This window comes from Fomitopsis serialis, assembly GCF_022376445.1.
Source record: "Fomitopsis serialis strain Sig1Antser10 chromosome Unknown B0H18scaffold_54, whole genome shotgun sequence".
Lineage (NCBI taxonomy): Eukaryota > Fungi > Basidiomycota > Agaricomycetes > Polyporales > Fomitopsidaceae > Fomitopsis > Fomitopsis serialis.
The window spans coordinates 189,307-204,214 of NW_025955014.1; the positions used below are offsets into that span (position 1 = coordinate 189,307).

The 14,908-nt window shown below is 57.9% G+C and overlaps 4 protein-coding genes across 4 annotated transcripts; 1 reads left to right on the forward strand and 3 right to left on the reverse strand.

Moving 5' to 3' along the window:
• Nucleotides 1–25: 25 nt before the first annotated feature.
• Nucleotides 26–1,239, reverse strand: B0H18DRAFT_1018300 (uncharacterized protein). The gene is made up of 3 exons (XM_048029362.1): nt 438–1,239; nt 294–377; nt 26–238 (listed from the first exon to the last, which is right to left on the reverse strand). Exon 1 carries the CDS (start codon nt 1,085–1,087, stop codon nt 488–490), a length of 600 nt encoding a protein of 199 aa, XP_047891349.1. The 5' UTR covers nt 1,088–1,239; the 3' UTR covers nt 26–238; nt 294–377; nt 438–487.
• A 562-nt stretch (nt 1,240–1,801) lies between these two features.
• On the reverse strand, nt 1,802–3,348 carry B0H18DRAFT_1018302 (uncharacterized protein). Its single transcript, XM_048029363.1, has 3 exons — nt 3,224–3,348; nt 2,773–3,167; nt 1,802–2,718 (listed from the first exon to the last, which is right to left on the reverse strand). The coding sequence occupies exons 1-3, from the start codon at nt 3,312–3,314 to the stop codon at nt 2,242–2,244; spliced, it is 963 nt and encodes a 320-aa protein (XP_047891350.1). The 5' UTR covers nt 3,315–3,348; the 3' UTR covers nt 1,802–2,241.
• A 3,003-nt stretch (nt 3,349–6,351) lies between these two features.
• B0H18DRAFT_910408 (multidrug resistance-associated ABC transporter) lies at nt 6,352–13,210 on the forward strand. Its single transcript, XM_048041545.1, has 20 exons — nt 6,352–7,432; nt 7,662–7,742; nt 7,792–8,790; nt 8,841–8,866; nt 8,921–9,395; nt 9,457–9,719; nt 9,772–9,805; nt 9,860–9,886; nt 9,933–9,974; nt 10,028–10,096; nt 10,148–10,503; nt 10,557–10,605; nt 10,662–10,694; nt 10,752–11,115; nt 11,168–11,285; nt 11,338–11,781; nt 11,835–12,186; nt 12,242–12,305; nt 12,359–12,751; nt 12,810–13,210. Exons 1-20 carry the CDS (start codon nt 6,767–6,769, stop codon nt 13,013–13,015), a joined length of 5,061 nt encoding a protein of 1,686 aa, XP_047891351.1. The 5' UTR covers nt 6,352–6,766; the 3' UTR covers nt 13,016–13,210.
• Nucleotides 13,211–13,363: 153 nt separating this feature from the next.
• Nucleotides 13,364–14,294, reverse strand: B0H18DRAFT_1018311 (uncharacterized protein). Its single transcript, XM_048029364.1, has one exon. It carries the CDS (start codon nt 14,194–14,196, stop codon nt 13,426–13,428), a length of 771 nt encoding a protein of 256 aa, XP_047891352.1. The 5' UTR covers nt 14,197–14,294; the 3' UTR covers nt 13,364–13,425.
• Nucleotides 14,295–14,908: the final 614 nt, after the last annotated feature.

Genomic DNA, 14,908 nt, shown 5'->3' on the forward strand with positions numbered 1-14,908 from the left:
GCATCTTGCTCTCGTAGACACCATATTGGTTCGAAGGCTGTTATATTTCAACCATAGAGAAACCGATGATAGGATCACCGATGGCAGCAGATAGTAGTACTGGATGAGGCGCGCTGCCGACCATTCTCTCAGCGTCTCCGCAGCAGTTGCACAGCTGCAGAAGGACAGCGATGTGTGGAATCGCCGTGTCATGCCGGAGCCGGAGTACCGTCTAACAGCAGTGTCCGTGAGTGGGAGTCTGTTGCGAAGCTAGTGAGCGGTCGAACGAGTACGTGTCTGATGACGATCCTCACCCCCGTCCCTGGACGGACGTGTTAACCGACTCCACACGCGAGCACGCCCGTGCGGGACGCGAAACGTGTCCTATGATCAGGCCACTGTGCGGATCAGACAGGTCAGGTCATGAACAGCTCAAGGATGAGGAGATGAACACGTACTAGAACTGTGGCTCTTCGCGAACGGCCCTGTGGACTGCGACCACCGAACGCTATAGAGCGCGTGCAGCACGGTCATTGACGACGAGGGGCGGTCCGTACCGCGGCGGACCACTGCTTCCCATAGACGTAGACCAGGTCGACGCCTGGGAGGTGGCCGTGCGCATACGCGCGGACCGGCGAGCGGGGCAGGCTGGGCCGTAACGCGTATACGTTTGGTGTTCTTGTCTCGGATGGCTTCTGGCAAGGGCGCGTCTCGCGGGTCGGAGGTGTGGCGGGGGCATGCTGGTGCAACGGAGACGAGCGGTGCGAATAGGCCTTGTTGAGGTACGGGGATGGCGTAACGCGGACGCTGTATTTATACCAGAACGGTCAGGGGCGGAGGGACGAAACAAAAAACATACGCAGGAGCCACACAATAGGTATAGCCACCCGTGATCAAGTGAAAGGCTATTGTCGCAGAGGCATGTCGAAGCGTACTGCACCGTACTAAAGCGCCAAGACTTGGAGGTCCGGATCATGGACACCGGACCTGGTATTTCACAGTAGTCAAGACACCGTTCTCGACGCAGATGTACGGGGCGAATATTGGTGTCACCCCGGACGACTGCCGTGGTTGGGTTGGGCCGACGTAGCGTACGAAGTGGCCCCATTGGCCGCTGCCGTGGTCAGTCTGCCATTCAATTTGCGAGGAGGTTATGGCAGCAATTCACGAGATAAGAACAAGGCTCGATGAGCGCAGGAGATGACCATCATCGTCGCGGTGCCGTGCTGAACTGGCCGCATTACATACTGTGGCTGACCCGATAATGCAATTTGGTACAGTAAATTAATGCAAACGACCATTTTGCTTATTGCGCGTAGGATCACTTCGCACAGGAAAAATTGCATGATGTTGCTACATGTCACCTTACTATTATCACAGACGCGATAGGAGCTACCTGCTTTCTGCAGCTCAGGAAAAATCGGAAGGTGCATTTTCGGCGCCTATTCCGCCGCGCCAGTTTTGGCGGGCGAAACCAGTCGCTCGTTTTCAGGCGTGCAAACTGCATGTTCCCGCCCTCCGGTTGACCTTAAAATATTCGAAGGTGTGCTCAAGATGTATAAAACTGAGTCTATCAGGCTAAAAATCAAAGTAGCTTCAAGTTGCGGGTGTGGGACAGTAATGCAAACGCGTTTGCATTACCGGGTCAGCCACAGTAAGTAGCTTGACTTTTGTGCCCATAAGTGTAAGTTACATAACGAAAGCACCTTAATCGGGTGCAGGTTCGAAACCTGCATCCGCCACTTTGTTCTGTTTTTGCGAAGAACCAGATTTTTTCTAGGCTCCAATGCACGGGAAACATCACAAAGTCTGCCCGCGGAGCGAGGGTTTTTCCTCCTAGGACCTACTCACGAAAATACTTGATCTCTTCACGGTGCCGGTAAAGAGAAACATGGCCGATATGTTCATGCGAAGGGAACGACTGTGAATACAGGGATGCGTATGTATGATGCTGCTGGTATGCTGCTGTGCCTACGTACAAGCCTACAATGTAAGTCAACCGAGGGTCAATGGTCAATGGGTGGAGAGGGACTGGGGGAAGGAGGGAAGGATGAAACTAATAACATATGGATTACACGCGCATGGGGTCGTAGTCGTCGCGGTCGTCTCGGTCTGCCATAATGATAACATACACGCCTGTGCACCCGCCACCCCACTGCGCCACCCGCGCGCTCGTGTCCGCGTGTCCGTCTGCACCGCATAGCACGGGATTACCTAGAGAGAAAGGGAGGGGAACGAGAGGCGGGGGGACCGCCGAGCCGACTATCGTCGCGCGACGCGCTTCCGCTCCCGGCCCTCCTCCTCGACGTCCATCGCGTCCGCGCCCACGTTGTGGTCCTGGATGTGCAGGCCCTGCTGGTGCGCCTGCGCGTTGACCGCCGCGAGCGCGGCCCCCCGCGCACTCCGCGTCCGCCGCCGCGTCGACGGCCCGCTCTCCACGGCGGCCTGCACGGGCGCGTCGAGCAGCATCATGTTGTGCCGCCGCTTCGAGCCGACGGGCGCGTCTGCGGGCGAGGGGCTGAGGTCGAATGCGCCGGTCGGCGGGGAGAACACGGCGGTGTTGGGCGTGTCGAAGCCGAACGGCGCGGGGGTGGCGGAGAGGATGGATGGATCCTTGGCGTTGGCGAGTGCGTACAGGCGGGACTTTGCGGTGCGCCCGAGCGGGGAGGGCGAGGAGGCCGCGATGGAGTTGGCGGAGAGAGTAGATGGGGTGTACGGTGTTGGTGGAGCGAGGGCGACCTGCGGGTTTGAGCTGTAGGGATGCAGGGGCGCTTTGGGATACGAGGAACTTACGTGGTCCTTGGACTTTGCTGAGACGGCGCTCGGTGTCGGCGCGGGCGTCGGTGCGGACACAGCAGGGGGCTTCGTAGCCGCGGCGGGGGGCGCCGGCTTCGCGGGCGCAGCGGTGCTCGTCCCGGGCTTCGACCGCTCCCTGTCTCGATCCTTCTCCTCGTCTTCGTCCTCCTCTTCTTCGCGCGACCTGATCGCCTCGAGCCGCGCCTCGACGTAGTCCATGATGCGCCCGATGGTCATGCCCTGGCCGTCCGAGTCGCTCGACTCACCGGCGGAGACCCCCTGCTGGATCATGACGAGCAGATCTTGACATGCTGCTGCGTAGCCTGCATTGTATGCCCGTTTGGATGTGCGCTTCGAGCAGCGGTAGAGAGTCGTGAGGCTGAGCGCAGCCGCTAAGTGGCCCGGTCAGTCAGCATCGCCGGATGTCGACGAACGGGGGGCGGCGCACCCTTAAAATTGTCCGTGAGGTCCTTCTCTGCCTTTGCGAGGTTGGGTGGGGGCAGCGAGCTGGCGAGGTTGTTGAGGTTGAGGGATTCCATTGGCGATCGTTAACGGTTCTGGTCAGGTCCTAGCCGCCCGCCACCTTGAAGCACAAATGCGTGTGGTTAGGTAAGCGGCGCGCTCCTGCGCCCAGGCTGGGTCGCTTGGTGTTCGACCACCATGTCAAACAAATGGCCGGACGAGCAGAGAAGACCGTCAACGGGCTGGGAATGCTCGCAAACACAGTGCGAGGACTATCGCAAGAACACCTGAGGACCCTGTATACAGCGTGCGTCCGCCCGATCCTGACATACGCATGCCCAGCCTGGTGGAAAGGCAAGAAAGCACACGAACACGTCTTGGAGAAGGTGCAGAACAGAGCTCTGAGACTCATCTGCGCCGCCTTCAAGACGACGAGAGTCGTAGCGATGGAAATCGAAGCCGCAATCATGCCCATCCGACACCACCTAGAGCTCACCAAAGACCGCGCAGCGATCAGGTTCAACAAACTTAGCGCACACAGCCCGATCCTCCAACGCCTCCCGGAGGGATGGAGAGCACTCCCGACCTCGACTCCAATCCCGCCACGGCCCACGCACCGTAAGGTGACAGCACGCCGCAAGACTCCCCCGGCCTCCACTCGACTCTGCAAGCTCGCGGAGAGATCAGACCCACGCGACGAGCGCATAATACCACTCGCTGTAGCCCCATGGAAGAAGACCACAGCCGACTTCGGAGGACGCCTGGTGATCACACCAGCGGTCAAAGGGGTGACGAAAGACGAGGCAAGAAAGGCACACAACGGAAAGCTAAGTAAACTAAAACTATCACCCAAGAACGCGATGATCTACTCTGACGGTTCTCTACTCACAGAGGATGGCAAACGACGCGTCGGCGCAGGCTTTGTCGTCGCCCAACAAAACAAGATACTATTCAAGAGGATAATCGCGATGAGCAGGAGCTCAGAGGTCTACGACGCGGAGATGCTAGGACTAGCAGAGGCGGCGGTCGACATCGAAGAGTACCTACAGTGCGAAGACGCACGAGACATCACCCACCTCCACTTCTACGCCGATAACACCGCCGCAATTTCAGCCATCTTCGAGGCGAAACCAGGCCCCTCACAGACACAATCGATCACCTTCAGAAACTTCGTCATACGGTTCCTGGAGGCAAACGCCGAGCACCGAATCACTGTAGCGTGGACACCAGGCCACAAAGGCATTGTAGGAAATGAGATCGCAGACGCACTAGCGAAAGAAGCCACTGCGGGCGAAGGACCCAACCAACACGCAACACGAGCAAATGCACTACGCAGAGCCAAAGAACGCGCGATGAATGCGTGGATCGACGAGTGGAAAAAGACGCAACCACAAGGCCACTTCGCGACGGCGAACCGCCTGCCACCACAGGCGAAGCCGAGAAAGCCATTCCTCACCCTTCCACGAGAGCTACTCGGACGCACGCTTCAATGCAGAACAGGACACTGTTTCATAGGCGAGTACTACAAGTCTTTCGTACCTACCGAGCCAATCGACTGCCCATGCGGCGACCCATACCAGTCTCGCCGCCACGTCCTGCAGGACTGCCCACGATACGAGAAATACCGACGCACCCTACGCGCGGTGAGCACGACGATCGACCTGCCGACCATCCTCGGCACAGAGGAGGGGATAGACGCCCTCGCGACGTTCATTGGGAAAAGCAATGCGTTCACGAAGACGGGAGACCCGCCAGGCGGATGGGGCGAAGAAGACCAGGAACAGGAAGCGAAAGAAGAAGACGCGGAGGACGAAGAAGACGGAGACCCGAGCGGAGAGGAGGACCAGGGCCAGGACGAGGGAGAGGCGGAGAACGACGAGGACGACGAAGACTAAACGGTACTAGCTGCACGGCGAAGTACCGTCCCCACACCCTACCCATCACCACCATCGACACATCGTGCACTAGGGGAGCAATCCCGGCTTGCATCCCTAGGAGAAGGACGCCGGAGAGCCGAGTATGGACAGTATGCTTCCCACTTATTTCTTCTTTATTCGCTATTTATTATCATGCGAGCTACGTCCCGACCTCAGACTACATCACTAGACACTGCTTCATTCCCCGACTTGACTGCCTAACCATTACAGTACAAATCCTCACGCGTACAGACTACTACACTACCCTCGAACGGGGCGCAGGTCTGGGCGGCGCGTTTTAACGCCCGCCCATGCACAGGCCGGCGTCCGCCGCGTCTTAGCACATTGCTTGCTTGTTGCGGTTAATAAATGCTGAGTTCATCATCATGGGTCGCTTGGTGGCGGTGGCACGCGTCTCGGCCCCGACGCGACGCGGTCACAGCCCAGCGCGTTCCGACGCGTCGAAGGCTCTCCTCCGGTCAGTCAACGCAATGCGCGCGATGCGTCTTGGGAATGCTTGCATAGCGTACAGTATACTGTTTCGAGATCTGTCTACGGGCAGTATCCGCATATGTTGCAGAGCCGTAGTGGTCAGCGCAACAGCGTGTAATATGGTAGCGTTCAGATGGCGCAACCGTATGCGTACGGGTGCTAAATTCTCACTGGCAGTGTAAATACGTCAAGACGGCGGCTTATGTGCGACTCCCTGGAACAGAAGGGCGAGACATACGAGTGCTATACCAACGGAACTGGTACCGTATCCCTCTGCAGGTACGTGCACCAAGGATACCGAACCCTATACCCGAGGTCGCTAAGTAACGATCCTCGCGTGGATATGTCGCTTGAGAGTTCATGGAAAGCCCTGTGAAGAGTGCTGAGAAATGACTGTCTTCTGTAGAGCGGCAAACGGAGGAGGCGTGACAACGGAAGACAGACTGTGGGTGCTTTCGCAAGCTTAAACTCAAACTCTCTCTGCAGTGTGGACGGCAAATGTCCGACCTGTGCGTTCAGCTTGACTGAGGAGTTGTCAGCAAGATATGGCACATCGCTCACCTGGACGATCTCGTGGGCCAGTATCATTCACAGTGAGGCGCGAAGAAGATCACATCGATTCCAGCTGCTGCAAGCAATACATGAACATCGCTTGCGCACCTTCATGCCACGATTCCGTCATTTGGTAGATCGCTTCTAGCTAGACACGCCTCGTTCATGAAAGACTGAATGGTTGCTGCACATGTGATAGACCAACCGAGACTATCGTTACAGTAACGTACCACAGAGAGTCGAGATCCTTCCTCGCAGTCCTGGGTGGTGATAATTCCTGGATATACTCGCAGTCGATTGCCTCCGCCGGACGTAAATCGCTACAGGGAGCGTGTCGTTGCTACAGCGCGTACGAAAGATGCTGTAATGAGAGAGCCGTGATTGAACGGAGCGACGCCTCGAGGGAAAGGAGGACGAGCAAAGAACACGCTTGGGAAGAGCAAACAGGCGCCCATAAGACGCGTGCAGGCGCGTTTATCTCACGCGCGAACGCGGCCAGTCCTCACCCGATCGCTCCGAGTCGTTCTCGTCGTCCACCTCATCCGGACGTCGCGCCCCCATCGTTCGCGATGGGCATCCACATCTGCCGCACAAGCGGCGGCATCCTCGACCTCGCCAGCCCGTGCGTCCGCGAGTTCTGGAGTGCCGTCCTCCCGCTCGTCCTCGTCGCCGTCTTCCTCGCCAGCACTCTCCCCAGGCCCCTGTTCGTCCGCACCGCCGTCGCCACCATCCAGCGGCCCTTCCGCAACTTCCTCACCCTCCCCGAGGCACAGGCTCTCGACGCGGACGAAAAGACAGAGCGCGTAGCCCAGGCAGATGCACCGCCGGTCCCGCTCTGGCGCAGCCTCGTCCTCGCGCTCGTCGCGCTCACGGAGTCCCTCGTCTGGCTCGGCCTCGCGTGCTACAGCCTCGCTGTGAGCCCGGTCGACGTCCACCATGCCCTCGTAGGCTTCGCGCTCGCGTCCGTCTGGCTCTATGCGACGGTCCGCCCGATCGCCGTGCCGTCCGCGACCCCGCCCGTCGACCTCCTGGTCTTCTTTACTCTCCAGCTCGTCACGAGCGTGCTCACGTTCGGCGGCGTGCTCTTCGACTCGAATGTGCGCGGCTATCCATCCCCTGCGCCGTTCGTCCTCGCAGGGCACATCGCGAACCTGGCGGCGATTGGGCTCCTGCTTCTGGTCGTCTTCTACATGCCGCTGGACGTGCCGAGTGGCAAGGTTGAAAAGGATAAAATTGTGAGTGTTCGATTGGTCATATGGCATCATATCCGAGATGTCCGAGGAGCCTCCGTGCTCCCCTGTGCAGCAGAATCGGGCAGAGCGTGTTGGTCCTAGGGCAAGCAGGATGCGTCGCCCTTGAATATACATTCAGGGAGACATCGAGATTGATACTGCTCAAGCGGACGAGTCCAATCATTTGAGCTCATGTTTCACAGAGTACATTTTTGCTGACACTTCGGTGTAGGGTCAATCCATCTCACCAGAAGACTACACGACACTCTGGGGCTGGATGTCCTTCACATGGATCCTGCCTCTCGTCGAGCGCGTACGTCTCTTGTTCACTCCCATGTATCACAAGCCAACTGGATCCACAGGGGACGAACACTACTCTGAGTGAGTCGGACGTCTGGGCGCTGAGCCCGACAATGCAGGCGCGGCCCCTTTACATCAAGTTCAGCCGCACACTGCGAAGCTCGCTCTTGCGCCGGCTCTGGGCAGCGAACTCGCTCGACCTCATCCTCGACTTCGTGCTGACGTACGTGAGCGTGGTCTTCAACTACGCGAGCCCGTTCTTCCTCAAGCGTATCCTCGACTCGCTCGACGTGCACCAGCACCCCACCCCCGAAAAGCGCGCGCTCGCGTACATTTACGCGGTGCTCGCGTTCCTGTCGACGCTCTGCAAGGCGCAGGCAGACGTGCAGCACCTCTGGTACGGCCGGCGTGCGGCGACGCGCATCCGCTCGGAGCTCATGGCGGCGATCTACGACAAGGCGCTGAAGCGAAAGGACTTCTCCGGCCTCGTAGACAAGGATGCGGGCAAGAGCGCGAAGGGCCCCGAGGTGAAGGCGAGCTCCAAGGGCGACGACCCCAAGGCGGGCGCGGACATCGGCAAGATCGTCAACCTGATGGCGGGCGACGCGAACCGGATGTCGCAGGTCGTGTCGGGCTCGTACTTCATCTACGGCGCGCCGTTCGAGATCGTGATCGCGGCGACGTTCCTGTACCAGCTCCTCGGCCTGTCCGCGTTCGCGGGCTTCGTCGTGCTCATAGTCGGCTGGCCGCTGAACAGCATCGTGAGCAAGCGCGCGGTGCGCATCCACAAGGGCGTGTCGAGCGCGCGGGACAAGCGCATGGGCGTGCTGAACGAGCTCATCGGCGCGATGAAGTTCATCAAGTTCTTCGCGTGGGAGGAGCAGTGGATCAATCGCACGATGGACGCGCGCGAGGTCGAGATGAAGTGGATGGTCAAGGCGCGCCTCAACTCGGTCATGTTCTCGCTCATATGGATATGCGCGCCGATCTTGGTGTCGGTCACGTCCTTCTTTGTCTATGTCGTGCAGGGGAACGAGTTGACCGTCGGCACTGCGTTCACGGTGAGCGCTCCGTCTCAGTGTGCGATTTCGGGGAGCTGACGGGATGCTAGGCTATTGCGCTGTTCAACATGGTTCGGTAAGAGTTGTGCGTTTCGCGTAAGCTCTGTATGGCTAACCCTCGCGGTTCCAGCGCTCCGCTTAACGTCATCCCGGCGTGGATAGTTCAGATTCTTCAAGCTGGTGTAGCCATGGACCGTATCGCGACCTATCTCGACGAGGAGGAAGTAGACGAGCAAGTCTCGACTCTCAAGAAGGGCCGCCAGCCGCCCGCAGCGGAGGAAGACGAGGGCCTCGGCCTCCTGAACGCCTCCTTCAAGTGGAACGAGGTCGAGGAGAAGAAGGACGACAAGGGCAAGGACAAGGCGAAGGACGCGAACGGCCGGAAGTTCTGGTCGTGGTCCCGCAAGTCGCGCGCGCAGTCGCAGCTCCCGTCGACCACGTCGGACGACGCGGAGACCGCGGTGGATAATCAGTCGACGGCTGGGAGCACGACGAACGGGAATGGGGACCATCGATTCGAGCTGCGTGATCTCACGGTCATGTTCCCGGAGGGCCAGTTGTCGGTCGTCACTGGCCCGACGGCGAGCGGGAAGACTGCTCTGTTGGTGAGTTGCACCTTGAGGGAAGCCGTTTGGCGAGCTGACCTGTGGATGTTCGCTTCTGTAGATGGCGCTCCTTGGCGAAATGACCCGCCTCGAGGGCCGCATCGTGATGTCTAAGAACTCGTCGAAGGTGGACGAGCATGGCTTGATGCACGCGATCTCGTACTCCGCGCAGTCGCCGTGGCTCCGGCACCAGTCGATCAAGGACAACATCCTCTTCGGGTATCCATACGACGAGGAAAGGTACAACCAAGTCGTGGAGTGCTGTGCGCTCAAGCCAGATCTGGAGATTCTCGAAGACGGCGACGCTACTGAGATCGGTGCTCGGTGCGTGAGATGGCGTGGTTGTCACGGTCATCTGACTGACGCTAATGCACAGCGGCGTGAGCCTTTCGGGTGGCCAAAAGGCGAGGTAAGACTGTCGCCCTGTCCGGTTCTATTGACGAATCTCAACATATGTGCTCAGAGTTGCGCTCGCTCGCGCGGTATACGCTGTAAGTGCTAATATCCGGGTTGGGGTAAACGCTAAACGTACTGCAGCCTACGAAATATGTGCTCCTTGATGATCCTCTGAGCGCTGTGGTATGTAACAGCTTCTGGTGTAGATCCGAGTACAACGCTCACGTTCCTTGCAGGACAGCCACACGGCTCGCTTACTGTTCGATAAGCTGTTCCGTGGGCCACTCCTCGCCAATCGCACTGTGGTGAGTCCTTACTCGACCTTTTAAGGGAGCGGCTTAGTCACCGTCTGGTAGATCCTGGTCACCCACCATGTCGAGCTCGTGCTCCCGGGAGCCCACTACCTGGTTCGCATGCTTGACGGTCGGATCGATACTCAGGGAACGGTCAAGGATCTTCGCGCACGCGGTCTTCTTGATGACATCACCCACGACGAATCGGTGGAAGCCCACAAGGAGGAAGAGAAGGTCGAAGCTGAAGAGAAGGCAAAAGAGCCCAACGCCGAAATTGATGCCGAGGCCCCGGAGGAAGAGGATGCGGATGCAAAGCCTGACAAGAAGGATGATAAGAAGCCTCGGAAGTTGATTGAAGATGAGAAGAGGGAGACTGGTAGCGTGAAGTGGTCGATCTACAACACCTACCTGAAAGCCTCGTACGCTCTCATCGTTCAATATGCCATGGCATCCTTTCCTGACCGTGACATAGATCCTACTGGACGTGGGTCATTCTCTTCACACTGATCATCCTGACCCAGGTGCGTCTTTCACCACTGAGTTTACGAGCTATCTCTGACCAACTTCTTCCCGGCAGGTTCTCGGTGTCTCCGAGAAAGTGTGGATCAAGGTAAGATATTGGCCTCGCCCGTGGAGTGATGATCAAAGGTTGACTCCCTCCTGATAGATTTGGGGTAATGCATACGACCCTGAGGATAATAACATTCCTACGTACACATTCAACTCTTTCGCAACTCCTGAGCACGAGGCCGTTCTGGACGAAACGCTTTACAACATCCGCTTCGCGCACAAGAGTCATCATCCCGTACCCTATATGTCGGCCATCGGGATGAACTGGCCTACAGCTCAGGAACATCCCTTGTTCTACGTTGGCATCTACGCACTGATCTCCCTCTCTGCCGGTCTTGTCAACATTGCCGGGGTCATTACCCAGTATACTGGCGCGCTGAGGGCATCTCGTAGTCTATTCCGTCGGTTGCTGGTGGCAGTTGTGCGTGCAACCATGCGCTGGCATGATGTTACGCCGCAAGGTGAGCAGAGCATGCAGTCGACAATATTTTGAGGCGACTGATTTTTCCGTAGGTCGCATGCTGAATCGCTTCAGCAAGGACATTGAGACGGTCGACGGCTCTCTGGCAAGCTCCTTGCAGGCCGTCAACACAGCTCTTGCCAACTTCGCTGCATCGGTCATTACTGTCGTGTGAGTGCAGTGGCTACGCAACGACAATACATTCATTAATGCTCGTTCTCAGTGTCGTGTTCCCTCTGTTCGTTGTCCCCGCGACCATTCTAGGCTTCTTCTACCGCCGCGCAGCAGTTGGATACCTGAACACTGGCCGCGACATTCGTCGCATGGAGTCGAACTCAAGAAGTCCCATCTTTGCTAACTTCAACGAGCTGCTGGAGGGCATCGTCACTGTCCGCGCGTTCTCAGCGGAGCAGAAGTTCCTGGACGATCTCTACAAGAAGGTAGATCTGACTACGCAAATGTGGTATACCTTCTGGATGACCAACCGATGGTTGCTGTTGTACTTCGACACGCTCGGTGCAACTGGTGTCTTGGCCACGACCCTCTTCGCTCTCTCTGGCTACGTTGAAGCGGGCACTGCTGGTATTTGTATCACGTCGGCTATGGCGTTCACCACGAGTGTTTACTGGGCATGCCGGTTCTGGACAGCGCTTGAGCTTGATCTGAAGTGAGTTACTCCAACGCTTTTGCTTGTATTCATCGGTGTAACCATGTTTTCAGCTCTGTTGAACGTGTGGTGGAGTACCTTGATCTCCCCCAGGAGCCGCCAGCCGTTGTCGAGTCGAACCGCCCGCCGGCTTACTGGCCGTCGTCATCAGGTCCGAACAAAGACTCAATGGTCGTCGTGGAGGATCTTGTGATCAAGTATGCACCCGAGCTTCCCGCTGTCCTTAAGGGTGTCTCCTTCAGCCTGAAGGCGGGAGAGCGGGTTGGCCTGCTGGGCCGTACTGGAAGTGGAAAGTCGACGCTGGCCATGAGTGTCCTGCGATTTGTTGACCCCACCAGTGGCCGCATCATGATCGATGGAATCGACATCTCGACGGTTGGCTTGTACGACTTGCGTTCGAGGATCGTGCGTATCTTTGACATAACTGTGAGGCGCTTCAGCTGATGCCCATCCCCACTAGACGTTCATCCCTCAGGATGCCACACTGTTCTCTGGGACTCTGCGTGACAATCTTGACCCATTCCGTGAGTTGACCGGTGCTCACTTCCATGTACCACCACTTACCTGAACGTTGCAGATGAGCATGAGGATAGCGAATGTCTTGACGTTCTCCATCGCGTGCAGATGATCACCGACAGCCAACTCGCGTCACAGCGGACGTCCCAAGCGACTTCTCGAGCCACGTCCATTCACGAAGGCCATGAGGGTAGGGAAGGAACGATTGCTTCGGTTTCGACGACTGCCACTGAAACGGACGCAAAAACGACCGTGTCTCTCGAAACGCAAGTTTCTCCTGGAGGTTCGAACTTTTCGCAAGGTCAAAGACAGCTCATCGCTATGGCCCGGGCGCTGCTTCGCCGAAGCTCCATCATCGTGCTGGACGAGGCGACAAGTAGTATCGACTTTGCGACCGATGCCAAGATCCAAGCGACGATCCGCGAGGAGTTCAACGACTCCATGCTTTTGACTGGTGAGCTCGCAGCATGGTGGAAGGTGTGTGCACATATCTGAAAGTCCCTTTCTTGCAGTCGCGCATCGTCTGCGCACGGTCATCGACTATGATCGCCTGATCATACTCGACAAAGGTGAACTGGCGGAGTGTGACACGCCACTCAACCTCATACAAAAAGAAGGTGGAATCTTCCGCCAAATGTGCCTCAAAAGCGGCACCTTCACCGAGCTGGAGGCAGTTGCGAGGGCCAAGGCTGACCGTGATGCAAGGGTGTCAAGGTGAAAGCTGTCTGACGACGTTTGGTTCACTCATGGTAGACGTGTAACTTATAACGTGGACTAATGGGACATTACATATCACCAAAACTACATGGCATACAACTGGACGGGAGTACAAAAACTTGTGTTTGAAAGACCACACATGTAAACGAATTGATAGGCCTGACAGAGTACAACAACCCTTGATAGTCATCGTGCATATGCATGGGCAGGATGACCTACACTTCCGCCCGAGATCGGCCGCTGGCTAGGTCACAGTACAGGAGCTAACCTGAACGATTCAGGCTGCAAGTTGGACCGATAACTGAATTGCTCGCTTGCACAGTCGCATTCAATCACTCGGTTTATATATGGATACAGTTGTCCGCTTACGATTGGTACATGTATTCTAATGCTGCGTACACTCTAACACCATTACTCCCCGACTACCCGCCAACTCTCAAGGTCCGACGTCAGCTTCTGTAACATCGCCACGTCGTGCTCCTTCGTCAATAACCCCCAAGGCCGCACTCCTTCCGGCCAGGCGATGTCAGTGTTCAGATCGTGAGGATAGCGCATCACGCCGTCAGGTCCGCTCCAGTCAAAGTCAATCATCCGCAGCTGCCCAGTCGAGTCAATCAGCACGTTGTCCAAGCGCAGGTCGCCGAAGACCAGGTTCCTCTCGCTGTGCAGCGCCGCCAGTGCGTCCCCGAGCTTCGCGATCCCAGCGTGCGACGCCCTGGCGCTCTCGGCTTCGTCGATGTACTCCGTGATGACGACGCAGAAGCCGCCGACGGAAACCTCCCTCTGGCAGTACATCAGCCGCGCGGCCACCCCGCGCGCGTACATGAACTCGTGCGCCGCCTTTCCGTACTGGTAGGCAAACTTGACGACGCAGCGCGTACGCTGCTCCCCGCCGCCATTCGCCTCTGCGACGAAGACCATCTTGTGGTCCGGCATCCGGGAGAGATACGTCAGCTCGACCGTCTCTCCAGCGACCTCGAACGACCGGAAGTGCGGCGCGGGAGAGAGCTCGCCGGGGCCGGGCAGACTAGCGGGCCTCCGCATGTCGCCGTAGTATGTGTCTAGGTCGTCCAGGCATTCCCGCAGACTCCTGAACAGGAACGCGATCTGTCCCACATGCTCGTCCCGTGGGTTGAGGAACCCCATCGCGTTATCAGCGCGGAACGTAGCGGAGTCGGCCATAAGCGGGACGAGGCTGACGAAGGGCGTGATGCGCTGCGAGATAGCGACCCCGTTGACGAAGATGGCGCCGGAGATGGAGACGTGAGGGCCAACGATGGCGAGGATGAAGGCGGGCATGCATGAACAGTGCCGCAGGTCATCGAGCTGGGATGGGCAGTGAGCGATCACGATGGAACGCTGAGCGGCGGGTGGGACGTGCCTTTGAATCGATGCACGTCAGCTGGTAGGCTTTCTCGGCCTGTTCAGCGGGATCACATCCTCCGAGACCAATCCCGTTCGTCAGCTCGACGACGAGCTTCAGCATTCGGGTGACACCCGGTTGAGTGGACGAGTACAGACCACACACAGCAAGCAGCATGCCATCAGGCATGTATGGCACCGATCCAGTACGAAGGTGCATATGGGATAAGGCGCCTGTACCGAGGGATGTTTCAATGTATTCTTTGAGGCTGTCCAGACGGTCCATCTTTGTGGGATAGAACAGGGCACTGCGCTCGATAAACTCTTTAGCGTGCTGCAGGTCTTCCGTGGTCAGGCCGACAGACTCGAGCGGGCGCCGGAGCTTCTGCTGGAAGTCAGCGAACACGCGGTGGTAGATGTAGAGGTACGGCCCGAGGAGCGTCAGGGGGCGTCCGTTGTACACGGCCTCGTCGCAACTCGTCGTCTGTGTCCGAAGGAGAGCGTCGTTCTGTGCGCCGGTCGAGGGCGCGGT